We start from the raw sequence: 19,662 nt of genomic DNA, 5'->3' as shown, positions 1-19,662 counted from the left end.
GGTGGGGGGGGCAGGGGAGTCTTTACATGCTTTGAAGTCAGAGGTATTTTTTTCACCAATGGTAACTTCTTCAACATGTCAAAGACACTTGCATATTACATTTGGTAAACTGAATTTTAATGTTCATCTGTCGTTTTTTTCAATACTTAAAATTTCATAATTTATTCACAAGTAATACATTATGCGAGTTACAGTTTGTAAAGTTCTATCCTGGCAGTTTCTGTATAATATCTTCAAAAACAGTTCTACAACAAATCGTTTATGACTAAATCAACAATGAATGAAATGCAATTGCGAAAGGTAATAAACTTGTTCTTATACAACGATCAACGCAGTGCGATCTGTTTTTATTTAACAAAACAGCATTTAAATCTTGAATTTTTATTGGCTAAATGTGGTCCATGAAAGATGGTGCAAATTGCACTGAATTTGTGGCTTCCATCAAACAACTGAAAACATTAACGTTTATCCAATCTATGACAGGTTCGTGATTGCTATGGCAAATAATGCAGTTGGTACTCCCTGTCAACTCGCGTTATGTTTTTTTGCCGTTTTCCCAGCATGTAGACAGCTGAAACTTTCACTTTTATCATATCTTTTCTTGATAATTTTGCTTTTAAAGACAGTGGACACTATTGGTAATTGTCAAAGACTAGTCTTCACAGTTGGTGTATCTCATCATATGCATAAAATAACAAATTTGAGCTCTATCGGTCTTCGAATTTGTGAGATAATAATGGAAGAAAAAAACACCCTTGTCACACGAAGTTGTGTGCTTTCTGATGCTTGATTTCGGGACCTCAAATTCTAAACTTGAGGTCTCGAAATCAAATTCGTGGAAAATTACTTCTTTCTCGAAAACTACGTCACTTCAGAGGGAGCTGTTTCTCACAATGTTTTATACCATCAACCTCTCCCCATTACTCATAATCAAGAAATGTTTTATGATGATAATAATTTTGAGTAACTACCAATAGTGTCCACTGCCTTTAATGTGTTATCATAGTAACATAATTGGTTGTGTATATTGTGGACGGAAGCTTCCATTTTGATCCTAGGAATGACTTCATGATTGATGATGAATGACTTGGGAGTTGTCTTGTCATGTCATCGTGGTTTTTTAACCGCTAGCAGAACGAGGTTTCTTGGTGAGATGACAGGGTCGAAAATGGGCACCAGACGACTCTCTATACCTTCAAAGTAAAAAAGAGAAAGTAAAATTATAAGTACAGATAGTGTGACAGTTCTGAGACTACCATATTTGTTTGATTGTTTCATAAGGGGATCTTCCCATCAAGGGAACTAAGCAAACACCCACAAGGAGATATAAACACCAAGCTAGCAACAGCCAATCTCTCTCATACAAACATTCGTTTTTAACAGCTATGATTATAAATTACACAAATCAAGAAATTGTGATTCAGTAACTAGACGACAATATTTAATCTAGTCATTGTTAAATCAGCGATTAGCTGTGGGATTCAAATCCACAACCGTGTGATTGTAAGTTCTGCAGTCTAACCACTTGACCACGGTGACTTATCATAACCAAGTCCAAACAACTTGGTGTGGAGTGACCTACATGTAGGAGAGGAGGATTGAAGTCTTCTGAAATTCCCCTGAAAGTGAGTCAATCTTTCCGTATTCTGACAGACAAATTTGAAAATCTCCTGGTTATGGAACCTTATTCTCTATTAATATGTTGATAATTCTAAATATCTTCCTGATAGTTGTACAAAACCTCCCCGATTACAAAATGCAAATTTTGGCAGCTCTGCAAATAGTCAAAAATGTGGGTTAAGCCATGGACCTAGAATTGAAGTCTAGAAACTTACCTCTTTCAGCAAGGAACAGTGCCCGATCCACGAGCACCAGACTCTCCACAATCGGGGCAAGCAGCTGCCTAATGGTGTTGTACACAAGGAGGTTGTGCCAGCTTGGCAGGCACTCTTTACACAGGGTACGAATCCTCACAGGGTCACTTTGCAGGTCGAGCTTGCTGAGAATAGCCGAGGCATAGCTGTGTGGTAGAAAAGGTGTAGAAACCAGGGGTGAGATATTTCAGCCTTTTCTCTTTATTCAGACTTGGAAGTCTGCCATGGGATGATTTCACAAAGAGCTAAACTTGGACCTTGACTGCAAATCAATCTTAGTTGCCAAGTAAAGTGTGATGTCACAATACAAATCATCGGTAAAAATGCTCTTTGATCTATGCCTGGGACACTGTCCCCTAAAAAGCCCTGTGAAATCTAAACCCCAGGGGCTACCAAAAGGTGGAAAAGCCATCATTTCAAAATACCTCCTAAATAGGCTTGTCCTTACTTATTATGTCTGGTCCTAGCCTAGGACAAGTAACTCGTTCCTACTCGAGATAAGACTAGTTCTAATTCTTAGTGAAATCTACCCCCAGGGCACTAATGTAAAGCGCACTGATACAACAATAATTGTAAAACATGTCAAATGTGGCGCCATGTTCAGATGTTGAGCATCAATTTTGTCGTAATTCGTGTTTGTTTTATGGATGTACGTTTCCCTGGGTCTGCCCCGCTGTGCTCACTCGGGTGAGCCCCTGACAAGAGCTAAACGAACGATCACCCACCGTTCTCGTAGTGACGTCATGCACATGGGGCCAGCCCCTAAGTGACCCACTCCACAAGCAGAAAACTGGGGGATGATTCGGGTGAGACGTCAAAGTTATTCGAACGCACCGAGGGTAGACCGGGGGTCGACCCAGGGAAGTTAGACGAGAGCACCCATTATAAGAACTAGGAGCTTTATTACTTATTTAATTACTTACTCTTCGAATTTCATTTGATGGGCTCGTTTGACACTACTGACTGCTTTCCTTATTCGTCGTGCCCCGTCTTGGCTCTGGGTCAACTCAATACCCTCTTCCTGGATCAAGACTTCCAGAATTGCTCGGTACCCTTGGATAAGTAGGCTGGGATCGTTACCTGGGGGAAACAAGAGAATCTTGGAATTATTTGACATACATCGTTGGAACAGTTTAAAGACAGCTGAATCGTTATTAACCAAGTAGAGACCATTTCAGCCACAAGCGGCTAGTACCAAAATGCCCACAGCGGCCGCAAATGGCACAAAAATTGATACATCTTTGCTAAAACTAGAGGATCAAAAAAAAGGTATGGGAACGAAGTTACATTTTGTGTATCTGTTTAGGTAATTGTCAAAGACCAGTGTGCAGTCCTCACTTGGTCTATTACGACATCCTGTGAACATTTGGCATGATCAATTGGTTATCAAAGTTGCGAGAAAATAATGAAATTGCAAATAGGAGATTACAAATAGTCGTTAAGGATACACACCTTCTAACTTTTTGCGGTAACCATCGTAAAAGTGACAGGCAAGCTCCAAGGATTCAAAGATCAAAGATGTCCCAGCACTCTTGCAGAGTGTTCTAACATGGCTGCTCATGGGAAAGCCGACATCTAACCGTGGCACGGTTTTAGGCGCAGCAGTTTGACAGCTTGAAGGGGTGGCGAGTCTCTCATGGCCTGGATGCTGTAGCTGTACATCCGAAAAAGATAGTTCCTGTAGTTGTTCAGATTGTGGCGATACTCGATCATTTTTTATAGGTTCTTGGTTCATATCCACTGATTTATCACAGAAGGACATTCTCATGTAGCAACAGGCAACTGAAGCCAGGGCGACAGACGAGGGGCACTCGGCAAATGTCCTCAGCATGGTCGGTCCAAGATCCCCACAGGTGTGAAGTCCTGCGATTAAGAAGTCCTGGCCGGGGTTGATCTCAAGGTGCCCTCCTATGACTTGAGATGAACAGCTCTCTAGCCGAGTCTGATCGGACGTGCTGGTTGTGGAAGGAGTTGGTGTACGAAAATCTGACGTTGAGGCCTTTGTCAAAGTAGGTTCTAGGTTTACAGGAGGATATTTACAGCTAGATTGTTTACAAGATGATTTCTGGTCATCGCAGCATGAGCCAACAGTATCCTGGTGCGATATTTGTCTTGTGGATTCAATTTTCCGTTTCTTACATGTATCTTGGTGGGTGGATTTTTCTGAAGAGCTCTCGATGTGATCTCCCCCGTCAAGTGGATGAGACGTTCCATTGTCTTGTTTGGATGTATGGGCACTGATTGCTGAGAGAAACTCTTCTACTGTGATGTAGGGGTGGACGGTACATATGACGTGATGAGGGGACGTGACTGCAACAGTGTCATCATTGCCTTTGGCTTTCTAGGATATAATGGATGTATAAAATTGGTAGTTAGAGGCATTTATTGTAAGTGCACATGCTATACTAGGGAATGTGAAGGAGGTTCTAACTTAAGGTGTTTCAACCGTACAGGTACATTTACCCTGATCCTTTTGCCACTACTTTTTCTACTTCATATGTCTAACTATCAGCATTTTTTAATATTGTCCAAACCGTTTGAATTTGATAATGGCTTGCCTTGGTTAATGTCATTGTCAAGCCTGGTTGGCTTGGCTAAGTTAAGTCAAATAATTCACTACTCCCAAGTTTCAAACTTGCGCGAGCCAAATATTAAATAAAATATCTACCAACTTAATTTGGGCTGTTAAATCTTAGTGCTCCTTGAAATCATCTGATAGTGCCCTCTTCCAACTCAATTCCGTCAGGGTCAGGCCAAGTTAAAACACGTCTCCCTGTGTTTGTATCTCACAACATGACTCTGTGATCTCCTCTCAAACAGTCAGAATGGATGATTTGTGAACACTAAATGGTTCGATGAGTTTTAACGACTGTTCTTTACTCACCCTTTCAAAATACAGCTTGACCTCTTGATCAAACTTGGCTGCTCCTGTGATGTGGCAGCCAACTGCCTCGATACTGGTCACCTGATGACCGTAGCCGAATGACAGAAGACGAGAGAGATGACCCTGACCGGAACCGATGTCCACCACATGATGACAACCGGCCTGATTGCATGTCAGGTGGATCACCTGGTGGTCGGTATCAAATAAAAGGGCTTTGATCTTTGTCTTTAGTTAAAATTTAGTCTTTGAGAAAGACTCTGCTAGGGTCAAAATGTCAAGCAATTAATTTTTGTTTGCATTTTACCAAAGGTCCTGTAGGTTGGTCAGCAGTTTGCACCAGCTAATTCAAAATTTCTCTAAATAAATTGAATGTGGTAGCATTATCAGCAAGAACTTAGGAACAATTGGTGAAGACATTTTGAATGGACACTCATGCCTGGAATTTCCTCTTTGAGAGGTCAAAGTTTATGGTGAGTTCGAAGGGGCACAAAAGTCAAAATCAGGGGCAACAGAGAGGTCATTCCTTCAGCAGCCTTTAGGTAGTTCAAGACTTGGGGTGGTTTACACAACAAGTGAAGACTAGTTTTATCTCGAGTAAGAACAAGTTACTCGCCCTCACTTATATCGACACCTGGACACTTTTTGAGACTGATTGTGGCCAAATAGTTTTTTTAAAACATCTATGAAATTTTGCCTTTGTACATGTATGGATTTCATACTATGGAAGTGTTTGAAATTGAGTACGAGTGATGACCTAGTTTAACGAAAAGGCTTTTCAGCCCCCAGCCCCCAAAACAAATAAAATAACTAAATCCTCTAGGAGTTTGGTATCTACTCACCTCGGCCAGGCGCTCTATCTCGTGTTGTTTCTTGGGCTTAACATGCGCTCGATAGCAGTGAGATAAATCTGGATTGCGGCCGCTCTGTGGATGTAACTTGGCTGGCTGGGCCACTGAGCGACAGAGAGACAAGGCGTGAGTTGCAGCACGGAATGCTAGGAGTGACAGCGGCCATACAGAAGTGCGATTACTTCTGTTGAAAGAAAAACAATTCACAAATAATGATTTGTAAACTTTTGTTACTTTTGAACGATCAACTTTGCTTACTGGAGTAAACAAAGTACTCTTGATCATTCAGAGGTAACACAAGTTTAAAAATCATGATTTCGCATCGTTTTAACCAAAGTTGTTTGAAATCATTTATTTACCTGACACTTTCTCCAGCATAGGGGTTACTCATAAGAGTCTCTGAAATATCAGTCGGGGTCAGGGACTCCAAGCTTGTCTGCCAAGAAACGGGAAGATGGCCCCAGTGGTCTTTCACAAAGAATTCCTGATCAAAATAAAAACAGAATGATGATCGACATTTGGACTGATGTTTGTTTGCCTATAAATGGATCAAGAGTCAACACCAATGAACTGCAAACCTAGGACTTGAAACAAGCATTGGAACAAATCGAATTTCTGTCACTTTGGTAAAACTTGTTACAAAGTTGTCTTGTAAAATCTTACCACAACGTATGATTCAGTGATCCAGCTGTATGTAGACACCAAAGTATGGAGTTGGTCTGCATACCGCTGAACTTGTTTAAGGGTACTCTCTGAACATATCAAGGAAGCCATCTTGCTGATAAGAAATATAAAAACAAACATTATGCATATAAAAAGAATGAAACATTGAAATGGTTACACACCCATGTTCTTAGAACCTTCTCCTAGATTTATTTCGGTTTCGTCCGGCTATCGTCTCCCGTAAGACGATAGCCGGACGAAACCGAAATAGTTCTAGGAGTATTTAGAACCCATGTTTTGACAACCCTCATGACCCTAATGCATGTTTCTGATCCTAGTAAACTAGCCCTACCTCATCTAGACCCAACTTTATCCTTTGGTTAGAATGTAGATCACAACAGCCTACACAAATGTATCGGTTCATGTTTAGTGGACAAAATTTTGTTGTACAAATTTAATCATTACTGACATGAGTTAACGACAATGTCAAAAACAAACTGCTAAATAATCATCACGAACTCATCATAGCCTAACACATGCTTGCTATGTGTCATGTGTGTGTGGTGAACGAAAACAAGTCACTCAGCAATCAGCATGGTCAGTCAATATGGTCAAGGCAGACAGTCACTGACTGAGGAGTCAGCCGAGTCTCCACACTCCTCGAGCGAGTGTTTGTTTACAAAATACGCCCACTCAGGCTGTCCTTGCTCTACGCTTGGATGCAGATACGTTCTGACAATTTGTTTTAACAGAAATAAAGATTATAATTATTTAATACAAAATACAAAATTGAAATTCATAACACATTAAAAATGACATGCTTACTTGTTGTCGTCTGCTGAATATGTAAAAAAAGAACAAGAGTTGTGGCGCCACCAAGCGGTGGCAGTACTCCAAAGCCGTGAATGTAACGTTGGTGGCGCCCTTTCAGTCAGATGCTTCGTGAAGAAAGAACTGTGTCCAGTAATTTTCGTATGCGCTTACTTCCTGTGTTAGAAAATCGCTAATATGCTGCCGAATTCTTGATTTTGTTTGTGTGTGTATTGTGGGTAACAGTTAGGTGGTCCCCAGTTTCCAAATTGGCGTGAATATTTCGAATGTATTGATAATTTATTGGGTTCTTCACTCACTGAAATTGGGAAGGACGGTGTCTTTTATAACCACCGTGTTTGTGTTTGTATTGTACATCACACACTAGCACTCGACTCGGGTCGACTCGACGTTTCTACACAACTTGGTAGGTACACAGGAATAGTGCAGCCTCCAAACCATGTCTTCTTCTTACCTCCATGCTCTAAATGACTGAAATTCGGTCTGCGGTTCTTGTTTCTACATATCTATGTACAACTTCAAGTTGAATATTGTGAATTAATTTTGGAAAAATGTCTGTATCCTGCCCTACTAGTAGTGCCAGCACTTTTTAATTATTCGTTGTAATGAAATGTTCAAAATCAAATAAATAAATAAAATAATACTTTTAATATTTTATTCAAATTTCAACAAAATTGAAGAACAGTTTTGGTTAAAAATGGAGTGGTGAGTGAACAAGTGGTGTCAGACTGGCAGGATACGAACATCTTTCTGCGTTATTTGTGTCGCACAACTTTTGTTTGTCTCCCAATTTTAATCAACAATAAATTATTAATATTTGTTTTTATATTATTTGTCACCGTAAGTTGTGATTGTGAGGTTTAAATTTGTCGATTTTAAATCCAGTGTGCATTTTTTAATTTTGTATCCTATACCTAGCCCAGGTTGGACTCCTCCGTTGCAGTGGCACTGACTGACGTCCTACCACAGGGCTATCCTATACCCATATTCTGCTCAATTTGTGACTTGTATTTTATTGATTGATTTGTTTATTCAATTGAATTTGTATTTGCCATTGTTTCTTCACAAATTTGTTTCTTCCAGACTTCTGAACTTCTTTACTTGTACTTGTGCATTTATATTGTTGTTTGTATTGCATTGAAATTATTTGCTGTTTTATTGCATTGTCTTGAATTGAATTGTATAGCATTTTATTTTGTTAAGAAAGGGTTTGAACTTGGTGCATTTATTTATTCCGTCTTTCTGATTCCTTCCAGTCCCAGCAGGTCAAGCTTCTTACACTTGAATTACTTTGTTATACGTGATTAATACTATTGATGTTTGTCTGTGTATTTAAGTAAAAATTATGAACATGAAGTGTCATTTGAGTACAGCTCATATCAATATTTTTTGTATGTACTTGCTGAGAATACAATAACAAATTTCTCTGATTTTATTTTATTTATTGTGAATTGTGATATCATTAGTTGTTTTGTTTTTCATCTTTAAAATATTGAATATTCAATTAACAATAAAAAAAGTTTGCAACCTATCTGACCATTATGAATATTTCCTTTTAGTTTTTAGTGCTGAACATCCAGAGAGACAACTTTAAAATTCAAGATGACGTTGATGCAGTTATTCGGGGCACTGTTTGTCGCCTATGGACCACCCATGTCGCTCTTCATCTTTACCATCGCCCACAACCCCCTCAGGGTTATCGTCATGATGGCTGGGTATGTATAATTTATGCAAATTAATTCAAATTTAATCAAATATGCAAATGTTTGTAGTGCACTTTACATTTGTAATTTGAACCGTTTTATGTTATTTTTGTTTAAAACCATGTTAAGCACTACCGGTAGTTGAGATTGAAAGGTCCTGCAATTTTATTCTTGAAACCTCATTTTCCATGAACTGGCCATGATGCGGCCTGATATTACACAAAGACAACAGAGTCCATGGCCTCCGTTGCCCCTGGGTATGGCCTTGGTGCCCTTTCAAAATTTCCCATTGACTTAATGATTTCCCAATGGACAATGGAAGTGCCCTTTGCAAAATGAAAATGGCCTTGCCCTTACAAAGATTAAATTCCAGGACTGCATCTTGAAACCAAGCCTAACTAAGCCAACAAGTTGGTTACTGTTTGGTCGGAACAGCCTCATGACCACGGTTTAACCAAACACAGGAAAACCAGTGTCCAAAATTCAAACATGTTTCTAGTTGGGTTGTCATTTCAGTAGGGCCTCCTCACCTAGAGGTCAAAAGGCGGTTGTTCATTGGCCAATCCTGTGCGCCTCTCGTACAAATCTGTGCATTGTTATTGTTTGGTCACCGTTTTACCACTAAGATGGTGGCTGGATGAGGTCTATACGCACTCCCAATAGTTGCAGCTCTTACAAAGGGAAACTGCCTTGCTCTAGTCTTACAAGAACAACGTATCTGTAACATAACTTTTACTAAATGTTTTTTGCAGGATGTTTTTCTGGTTGATAGCGTTGCTGCTGTCCTCCATCTGGTGGTTTGCCATCGTGCCACTCCGGGAGGAGCTAGCCTTTGCTCTCACCTTCTCCGTGCTCTTCCAAGAGCTGCTTCGTTTTGCATACTTCAAACTGCTGAGGTAAAGTCACAGGCTTGGGGAACACCCAGCTGTAGGGCAGTGTAGAAACTTCCCCCCAGTTTAGGGAGGAAGTCTGTGTGTAATTAATAATCAAGACCTAACTATGCCTGTAGGGTGTCATGGTGGAAGTGTCGTGGCCGAGCGGTTAAGAGCATCAAATTCAAACTCTGGTGTTTCTGATCAGCAGAGTGTGGGTTCAAATCCCCAGCCGTGACACTTGTGTCCTTTAAAAGCAAGACACTTTACCATTGCTTCGTCCTTGGGATGGGATGTAAAGCCGTTGGTCCCATGTGTTGTGTAACGCATGTAAAAGAACCCAGTACACTTATTGAAATGAGAAGGGGTTCGCCCCGGTGTTCCTGGTTGTGGCTGCTTCATGCGCCGTAGCACCTTGTAAACCCCTGTAAGTGCTACATAATTGGGTCTCAGAATCCATCACTGCAATAACCTATCTTTCTGAAAGTTTGTATATATAAAAGCCGGGGACACAGCCTTTGCAGTTGCTGCACCGCGCTTGTGGAATGCGCTACCACCAAGTCTGAGAGAAGCTGCGTCGTTGGCTGTGTTTAAATGCCTCCTCAAGACATTTTTATTTCCAGAACCATCCTAATTTGCTCCTCCTTTTGTTTCTCTATTAGCCTGTCGTTGGTCTGGTTTTGTTTTTGTTCTTATGTTGCCCTCCCTTTGTTAATGTTAGGCGCTCTGTTCTTTGTATAGCGCCCTATAAATGTTTTGTATTATTATTATTATTATTATTACTCAGCGCCTTCAGTACTTTGTTTGGTAGATACGTGCATTATATATGATTTCAATATTATTATAGAGTTGTTTTGAGCATCAAGTTCAAGTTCTGGTGGTTAAGTCATCGGAGTGTGGGTTCTAAACCCGGTCTTGACACTTGTGTTTTTGAGCAAATTGTTTCACTATAATTGCTTCTTTCCATCGAGGGGTATAAATAGATACCTGCGGGGACTCTGGTGCAGGATATAATGTAATTGACACATTTTGCCACGATATTTAAGATATCAGTATTCAGCTCTGTATCAGAATTAAATTACATCCAGCGCCTTTGAATGGAACTATTCCAGATACTGTGCGCCTTATAAATGTTATGTTGTTATTATTATCCAGCCACAAAAGCGCAGGTTTGTAGCTTGAGGTTGAACGGCTTGTTTCGCTTGCTTTATTATAGGAAAGCTGAGGATGGTTTGCAGCAGTTCAACCAGACGGGACCATCAACGACAACATCAGCAGATTCCAATGGAACATCAGACAGTGCACGACATGTCTATGCATATGGTGAGCAATCGCAGGTCCTGTGTGTCATATCGCAGTAACGGGTGCCATTGTCATAAAACGCACAGGCTTAATGATATGGGTTTGGTCCCACTTTACCCCTCTCTCCCAACTTCTAGGCCGGCGTTGGTGGGTGTGTTTGTCATGAAACGCCTAGACCAAGACTTATGACATGGGTTTGGTCCCCCCGCCTACCCCTAGGCACGCTTTTGTATGGTTCTTAAACCTACCCGGACCTAGGCTTAATGGCATTTGGCTGCCCTCTCCTACAATCCTTCCCTTACTTTGGTGATGGCCCCTGTGTGCTAAAAAAACTGTGTCATCCATGAAATGTACAGATCAAGGCTCAATGGCTTTGGTTCCTCCCCCTCCCCCCCCCCCACCCCTGACCAGCTCCCAGAATTCTCTGGCTCTGTGTGCCCTCTGTGTGCCATAAGCACAGTGGAGGGTTTGTTTGTCACTAAACGCCCAGACTATGGCTTCATGGCATGAGTTAGTCATTCTGCCCTCTGCCCCCAACTCTTAAGCCCGCTCTGTGTATATTTTATCTATTTTCTATAATTATTTTTAACTGTGCAATGCATATGTGTACATGAACTTTACTTTATAAATTTTTGTCTGGTCCTTGCAGCAAAGGCGGAGTTGATCTGCAATTGTTTTGTGCTTTATAAATTGTTCTTTGTTATTACTACTATTATTATTTCATTATACTTTTGCAGCCCCCTGACATGTATAATAATTTGTTTTTTAATATCCTGTTCTAGTTGAAATTGTTTGCTTTCAATTGTACATTGATTTTGTAGTCTCTTAATATTGTACCCCCTCTCCAACTCTGTATTGTTAGTGTTTTATTGGTGATGCTTTTTGTCACTGATATGTCACTGTATTTTTGGTTTTCTCCAGAAGACGATCAGTGCATACTGATCGAAACGTCGAGTTGAAACCAGCGGTTCTTTTCTGAAACACCCCAACTCATTACATGGTGTTACCACAAACCTTTCCATATTGTATTTTTTGTGTTTTATCTGCATGATATTTGTTGTCACTGATAAGTTTGCCGTTCACATTGATTTTCTTTTGTATGATATTGTTTTCTTCCTCAAATTTTTTGTGTGATATTTGCTTCGGTCATAATATAAACAACGTTAATGATTGGGGTGTGCTTATATTGCTTCATGCCTCTACATGTATTTGCTCTTGTTAAATTGTATTCTGAAAACATTTCTGTTCAGGTCATCATACATGCAGTTTATATTTGCTTTCTCCTGATGGTGTTTAAGCGATGTTTGATAACAATTGTTACTATTGTTCTTATCTTTGTATCAAATTTTTTTTTTTTTGATTTCTTTTCCTCTCCAGCGACTCGGTTTAGTGTTCTAGATAGATGGCGCTATATAAAGGCTTATTATTATTCCTATTATTCTTTCTTAGGCTTAGATATTTAATTTATTAAAATTGGAATGAAAGGTTTAACTTTAGTTTTGTTTGGACAGTAGGAACGGACTAGCTATTATCCTGAGGAGTGCTTTTAGCATTTCTTGGTACTATACAGAGGGGTGTGTCCATCTAATGCTTGGGGGGGGGGCACTGGCATTAATTGACACACCCCTCACCCTCGGACGGTGACTAATTCAAATAAACAACGGATATTACATGTAAATCATAATTATCTTAAAATCTGTGTTGAAGTCAACACAAAAATCTTTGTTGTGTTCCATCTATTGTTCATTGCCTAATGTCTTTGTAATATTTTAATGTATTGATGCAATTAAGCCATTGGCTACATACAATACAAGTTCAATTTTAATGAACCATCAATAATAATAATAATAATGTTTATGAAATTTATGCCTTAGGCCTAGTTAGGTCTGAACAGTTATATCGTCATTCATGGAATCCAGAAGTAGAAACAGTAGGCCTAGAGTATTAAGTTAAACAAAACCCTCAAGGGGATAAAAAAAACACATAAATTCACATTTTGCTAGCCTGGCAAATAGATGTGTCAGCGTCGAACATTGTCGTAGGCCTATAAAGTTAGTTCAATGAGTAATGGCACCTGCTATAAAGCTAATAATACAGATTTTGACCATTGCAGTTGCGGGTCTCGGTTTTGGAACAATGAGCGGTATTTTCCAGCTGGTTAACATCGTGGCAGACTCCAAGGGACCTGGGACCGTGGGCATCAACGGTGGACCTCCGGATTTCCTTATTACCTCAGGTTAGTTCAGATGGATTCAGTTCATGATTATTTTGTGTGAAGTTTGCGGAAGTAGTACACTCATTCTGTGTACTTTTCTCTTTTTTGCATTTTGTGTTAGTGTATTTATTTTAATGATGGTTGGAAGGGAGTGTACTGTACTGAATACTACTGATACTTGTGTGGATCATTATATTCTACTTTAAAACATCTTTCTACCCACATGCATTTTATAACAAACGGTTTTACAGAACGCTTTACTTTTCAAAGACCAACTTGATCGATCCAAGACAACGTGTTCCTTTAATAGATCGCTGGAGAGATGTTTATATTATCAAATTTTGTTACACCCTTTGAAGTATGAGAGAAAGAGTTAAATTTTCACACAAAAATAGTAATTTGAGAAAGACCTCGGGATTGAAGCCTTTTTCAGTAATCTAAAAAAACAGACAATATTATGCAACGAGGTTGGTTTTTATTTTTAAAATGTTCACAAGTTGTTGCATTTATGCGTGTTGGGATACACCAAACGAGAATACTGGTTCTTGACAACTACATTCATGTACCAAAGGTTGCCCACCTACATGTAGCAATTCGCTCAGCTCCAGCTACCTATCCAGGACCACTGGGATGGGCTAATCAGCTTGTGGTCAGATTCTTGCCCTGGAAGTGTGTCCTGCATGCAGTGTATTTCTATGGGCAGTCATTGATCTCCATATTACTGAAGAATACACAATGGAGATCAATGCGTGCAGTGTGAGTGTGATGCTAATGGGACTGAGCATTTTCTGATTAGACCAATGGGCAAGCTTGATACGTTTGCCCATCCCAGCGCCTTTGGTTAAGACAAGGCGCTGGGGATGAGCTAGCCTGCTGATGTCACACTTCGAGGCTCGTTAATAAGGTCAGAGACCTGCCTCCAAAACTGGCGTGTATTTTAACCTTTGACCTCAACCATTTCACATAGAGATACGCGGTCCAATTCTATGGCGGATGCGACTAGCAGTGTACTGTTTGGGCATAATGGGTGCATGTTTATCCAATATCACTGTATCCAATGGAATCACTGGATGTGCCAGTCGGGGACCTGTCTTTAACCTTGCGTATAAAGTGTATAAAGACAGGGGTCCAGTCTAGGGCTGAGCGGAAATATGAAGCAACTGCCTAGGTAGTAATTGAACACAAGAGGGCAGTAGATAAATTACTGTAACATGCTCCATTTTCTCACCTTCCATTTGTAGCTTTTCTGACCATGGCCATGGTCCTTCTGCACATCATCTGGAATGTCTTATTCTTCCACGGCTGTGAGACCAAGAAGTATTACATTAACGCCATTGTGGTCGCCTCGCATTTCCTGATATCCGAATTGGTAGGTCAATTGACTCTTTATTTTTTTATTTTTTTTTTAGAGAGTTCAGGGGATCGGGGATTCAGTAAACCTGTACTTGTGATTTTTTTCACAGAACTCTGGAAAGCACTGAGTATAACACACATCGGTGTACAATGGGTTAAAGGCAGTGGACACTATTGGTAATTACTCAAAATAAATATTGGCATAAAACCTTTCTTGGTGACGAGTAATGGGGAGAGATTGATGGTATAAAACGTTGTGAGAAAGTAATTTTCCACAAATTTGATTTCGGGACCTCAGATTTAGAACTTGAGGTCTCGAAATCAACCATCTAAACGCACACAACTTTGTGTGACAAGGGTTATTTTTTCTTTCATTATTATCTCGCAACTTCGATGACCGATTGGGCTCAAATTTTCACAGGTTTGTTATTTTATGCATATGTTGAGATATACCAACTGTGAAGGCTAGTCTTAGACAATTACCAATAGTGTCCACTGCCTTTAAAACCAATATGAATTTTATTATTATTATATTTTCGTTTGGTACAATCAAACCTTTGAAAGATGAGTTTCATCGATCAAACTCGTCGTTGACAGTGGAGGGGAGATTAACCTTGTTATCTTCTTATCGGTTGTCACTACCCGCCCCAGGCTGACTGGCTGACCCAGAAAGATTACAGTTAGTTGCGATGAGCAGGCTAAAAAACGAATGCTCATGGGATCCACTGGTGACCCTGTTTTTTTTTTGTGTTTGTTAAAGGCACTGAACACTATTGGTAATTACTAAACATAAATGCTAACATAAAAACTTACTTGGTAACGAGCAATAGAGAGCTGTTGTTAGTATAAAAACATTGTGAGAAACAGCTCCCTCTGAAGTAACGTAGTTTACGAGAAAGAGGTAATTTCTCCCTCAAATAATAAAATAATTCAGCTGGAAAGCCGTTTATTATGCATCTGAAAGCACACAAATTCCGTTATTTTTTCGCAACTTCGATGACCAATTGAGTCCACATTTGCACAGATTTGTTAATTTGCATGTGCCGGTACACTAAGTGAGAATACTGGTCTTTGACAATTGCCAAAGGTGTCTAGTGCCTTGAAGATATCCATCAGTAAAAGCACACCAAGGACCTATTGTCAGAAAGGATAAAAATCTGCCATGATATGCTGGAGAGACTTTGGGGGGTTAGTTGGCGCCGCAACACAGCATGTTCACAGTGCGTGTCAACCTTCCCCAACCCTTTCAGTGCTTCTAACACTTGTTCACAGTGCGTGTCAACCTTCCCCAACCCTTTCAGTGCTTCTAACACTTGTTCACAGTGCGTGTCAACCTTCCCACACCCTTTCAGTGCTTCTAACACTTGTTCACAGTGCGTGTCAACCTTCCCCAACCCTTTCAGTGCTTCTAACACTTGCTTGGGTCTCAAGTCTCCATTCTGTTTCTTTTACCAGTCTTTCTTGTTGTCAGTGACAGAAATAGATATCGATATACTTTGTATAAGGAGAGGAATGTACTCTTAACTGTGATATTTATAAGCAACACCTTTTTGTATAGTGCTTTTTATAAAGAAGAACCTCTTTATAACAGTGCTTTTTATAAAGAAGAACCTCTTTATGACAGTGCTCTTTATAAGCAGAACCTCTTTAAAACAGTGTTCTTTATAAGCAGAACCTCTTTATAACAATGTTCTTTATAAGCAGAACCTCTTTATAACAGTGCTCTTTATAAGCAGAACCTCTTTATAACAGTGTTCTTTATAAGCAGAACCTCTTTATAACAGTGGTCTTTATAAGCAGAACCTCTTTATAACAGTGGTCTTTATAAGCAGAACCTCTTTATAACAGTGTTCTTTATAAGCAGAACCTCTTTATAACAGTGTTCTTTATAAGCAGAACCTCTTTATAACAGTGTTCTTTATGAGCAGAACCTCTTTATAACAGTGTTCTTTATAAGCAGAACCTCTTTATAACAGTGTTCTTTATAAGCAGAACCTCTTTATAACAGTGTTCTTTATAAGCAGAACCTCTTTATAACAGTGTTCTTTATAAGCAGAACCTCTTTATAACAGTGTTCTTTATAAGCAGAACCTCTTTATAACAGTGTTCTTTATAAGCATAACCTCTTGATAACAGTGCTCTTAATAAGCAGAACCTCTTTAACACTGTTTATAACAGTGTTCTTTAAAAGCAGAACCTCTTTATAGCAGTGCTCTTAATAAAGCAGAACCTCTTTAACACTGTTTATAACAGTGCTCTTTATAAGCAGGACCTCTTTATAACAGTTTATAACAGTGCTCTTAATAAAGCAGAACCTCTTTAACACTGTTTATAACAGTGCTCTTATAAGCATAACCTCTTGATAACAGTGCTCTTAATAAGCAGAACCTCTTTAACACAGTTTATAACAGTGCTCTTTATAAGCAGAACCTCTTTATAACAGTGCTCTTTATAAGCATAACCTCTTTATAACAGTGCTCTTAATAAGCAGAACCTCTTTAATACTGTTTATAACAGTGCTCTTTATTAGCAGAACATCTTCATTACAGTGTTTTTTATAAGCACAATCTCGTCATAAATGCTCTTTACAAGTAAAGCGCTGAACATTCATTATTCTTACCGGAAAACAAGTTTATAATAACTAAACACACTAAATAAACAACAAATTATTTTTCCTTTTTTTCCTTGCCTTATTTCTTGTTTCACCACAGACCCTTCTGAATGAGCAGCAGCTGTACGCAGTGACCCTGCCGGTAGCATTCCTCGTTCTCCTCGTTCTGTCCTCCTGGGCGTTCCTCATCGTGGGGGGTTCCTTCTCGAGTGTCTGCATCTCACTTCGGTGGAAAAGTCAACGCTACGCTCTGTAGATACCAGTTAGGTAGGCCTGGGTGACTAGTGAAATTTACTAGTTGTGCCTCAAATAGGTCACAACAAATTTTTCAATTCCCAAGATACTTTGCGGCATATTGTTTGCCGCAGGCTAAAAAAAGTGAAAAAATTCACTCTGCAGGATTGTGTCACACTGATGTCGGATTGTGTTTCGTAAGCAAATAATATTGTCGTGAGCAGGTATGCAGGACTATTTTTGTAGTAGTCATGACTTTGCCAATTAACCGAGTTGATAAAAAAAACTATTAGTTGCGACTCAACTAAGCAATCATTAGTCAACTTTGATACTAGCAATACTAGTCACCCATGCTCTGTAGATATCAAGCATCTCACATACTCGGATAGGAGGTTGTTTTCAAAAAGTGCCAACAGCCCCAGAATGTTCTAAGAGTAAAAAACAAAAGACATTGTAGTTTATAATTTTTTATCTACACCCAAATTTTACTTTTTTTGTTCTGGAAAGTGTCAACAATATTTTATAAACGCCATGAAATGAGTCTGCTTGGATTGTGCACGCTTGAGAGCTGATTGAAATGTGTTGATTTGTAATATTACTAATATTTATGTTTTGTAATTATTATTTTCATGCTAACCTGAATTAAAAACGGTAAATATGGGAAAGAAGTCTTGTGGAACTGTGACTTAATTTCATTTTCAAGAACTGTGGAGAATCACGTCTGTATAATGCTATAGGTGCACAATTTCTGTGCAGGGTCTACAGATAGGAAAAAGTAACGTGTTGTGTAGAAGTGGTCTAGGGCATGAAACTTGAGTTCTGATGGCTGAGAAATCAGAGTGGGGGGGGGGTTTGAATCCCGGTCCAGTTGTGACACTACTTCTGAATCAGAGTGTGGGTTCGAGTCCCGGTCCAGTCATGACACTGCTGACACTACAATTGCTTCTCATCACTCATGAGTAAATGAGTACCTGTGAGTAGGGATTGTTGATGTGAATGATCATCAATGTGTGCCAATGCGGCTGCCGGTGCTGCATACTCCTAAGGAGTTCAGATCATGGTTTCAGTATTGCCATGAATGACCTCAAGGAACAGGGAGTAGAGCATGGCACTGTGGTACCTTTTAAAAAAAAACAGAGAAAGACTAAATGTTATTGTCAGAAGTAGTGGTACAAAAGATGTGAATATAAATTCCAACTCATTTTTTTTATACCAAAAATATACATGTATCGAACTAGGCGTGTACATCTAGGCGTGTGTGCTTATTATACACTGGTTATTTAATATCAAACTATTTTGACCAGGTTTTTATAAGTTGTACAGGTTGCCGTCTGTAAATAACACTCGATTATTGTAAATTCTTCAAGCTGTTGATACTTTTCTAATCAGAAATCATCGTAGAAATCTAGCGATCTTGAAGTTTCTGTTGTGATCAACGATAATGTGCTCAATTTCTTCCCTGTATTTTCGGCTGACAATTTGGATGGCCCTGTACGGTTCCCTATTTGAAAACCGAGTACATGTACAGTGGCTACCTATAGGAATTTTCACCAGTTGGAGAGGCACTGGACATCTTTGTGGTAATAATGTCAAAGACATGTATTGTATTCTCACTTGGTGTATCCCAACATATGGACACAATAACAAATCTGTAAGATGTAAACTCAATTGGTCATTGCAAGAGAATACTGAAAGAAAAAACACCATTGTTGCACAAAGTTGTGTGCATGTGACACAGCAGTTAGGCTGGTAACCTTACTCTGGTAAGCATATATTGCTTTGTGCTTAGCAACTTTTTGTGCTTAAGCCGCTCTATGTAATTGGGCCCCGATGTCTACTAGAATAATTGATAAAAACAAGCTCATTTATTTTATTTTTGTATTGTTGTTGCTGTTTGTTATTTAGGTTTGTTTTCATTTCACAATAGACCAGCGCATTTCAGTTGGATTTCAAATGTCTGTAACTTTTGCTAAAGCATGTTAGATAACTATGTTGTCATTTTATCTTCTTGCTGACTTATTGCCGCCTAGCTCCTTTTTTTCGTAATATTATTCTTACGTTATTTTTTAAATTGATTGAGTGAACCAAAACAAACAAAGAACAACACGTCTATGTTTGGTTACCCTTTGTGAAATTTTCACATACATAGGGCCTCTTCAAAATGTAAAGTGTAAAGCGCCACAATAGGAAACGATTTTAAGATGTCAGAATAAACCACGATTGGGAAACTGACTCAGGATTTGTGTAGTTCTTATAGTTTGGGAGTTCCAAA

The 19,662-nt window shown here is 39.3% G+C and overlaps 2 protein-coding genes across 2 annotated transcripts; one reads left to right on the top strand and one right to left on the bottom strand.

Moving 5' to 3' along the window:
- Window positions 1-19: 19 nt before the first annotated feature.
- Window positions 20-7,107, bottom strand: LOC139942075 (methyltransferase-like protein 25B). Its single transcript, XM_071938761.1, has 9 exons — window positions 7,095-7,107; window positions 6,270-6,384; window positions 5,966-6,090; window positions 5,598-5,790; window positions 4,759-4,944; window positions 3,327-4,215; window positions 2,798-2,954; window positions 1,836-2,020; window positions 20-1,193 (listed from the first exon to the last, which is right to left on the bottom strand). The coding sequence occupies exons 2-9, from the start codon at window positions 6,378-6,380 to the stop codon at window positions 1,108-1,110; spliced, it is 1,932 nt and encodes a 643-aa protein (XP_071794862.1). The 5' UTR covers window positions 6,381-6,384; window positions 7,095-7,107; the 3' UTR covers window positions 20-1,107.
- Window positions 7,108-7,208: 101 nt separating this feature from the next.
- Window positions 7,209-19,643, top strand: LOC139942110 (gamma-secretase subunit Aph-1-like). Its single transcript, XM_071938811.1, has 7 exons — window positions 7,209-7,506; window positions 8,660-8,815; window positions 9,556-9,699; window positions 10,892-10,998; window positions 13,091-13,213; window positions 14,434-14,561; window positions 17,257-19,643. Exons 2-7 carry the CDS (start codon window positions 8,703-8,705, stop codon window positions 17,410-17,412), a joined length of 771 nt encoding a protein of 256 aa, XP_071794912.1. The 5' UTR covers window positions 7,209-7,506; window positions 8,660-8,702; the 3' UTR covers window positions 17,413-19,643.
- The last annotated feature ends 19 nt before the right edge of the window (window positions 19,644-19,662 follow it).

The sequence above is a fragment of the Asterias amurensis genome, chromosome 9, assembly GCF_032118995.1.
Source record: "Asterias amurensis chromosome 9, ASM3211899v1".
NCBI lineage: Eukaryota > Metazoa > Echinodermata > Asteroidea > Forcipulatida > Asteriidae > Asterias > Asterias amurensis.
This window is presented reverse-complemented; position numbering and strand designations above follow the sequence as displayed.

Excerpts from the sequence above, each read along its gene's own strand:
- LOC139942075 (XM_071938761.1), bottom strand. The coding sequence starts at position 6,380 with ATGGCTTCCTTGATATGTTCAGAGAGTACCCTTAAACAAGTTCAGCGG. Across the intron at positions 2,021-2,797 it reads CATCAAATGAAATTCGAAGA|CTATGCCTCGGCTATTCTCA; the intron begins GTAAGTAATTAA and ends TCTACCACACAG. Across the intron at positions 1,194-1,835 it reads ACTGTTCCTTGCTGAAAGAG|GTATAGAGAGTCGTCTGGTG; the intron begins GTAAGTTTCTAG and ends TTTACTTTGAAG.
- LOC139942110 (XM_071938811.1), top strand. The coding sequence starts at position 8,703 with ATGACGTTGATGCAGTTATTCGGGGCACTGTTTGTCGCCTATGGACCA. Across the intron at positions 9,700-10,891 it reads GCATACTTCAAACTGCTGAG|GAAAGCTGAGGATGGTTTGC; the intron begins GTAAAGTCACAG and ends GCTTTATTATAG. Across the intron at positions 10,999-13,090 it reads ACGACATGTCTATGCATATG|TTGCGGGTCTCGGTTTTGGA; the intron begins GTGAGCAATCGC and ends TGACCATTGCAG.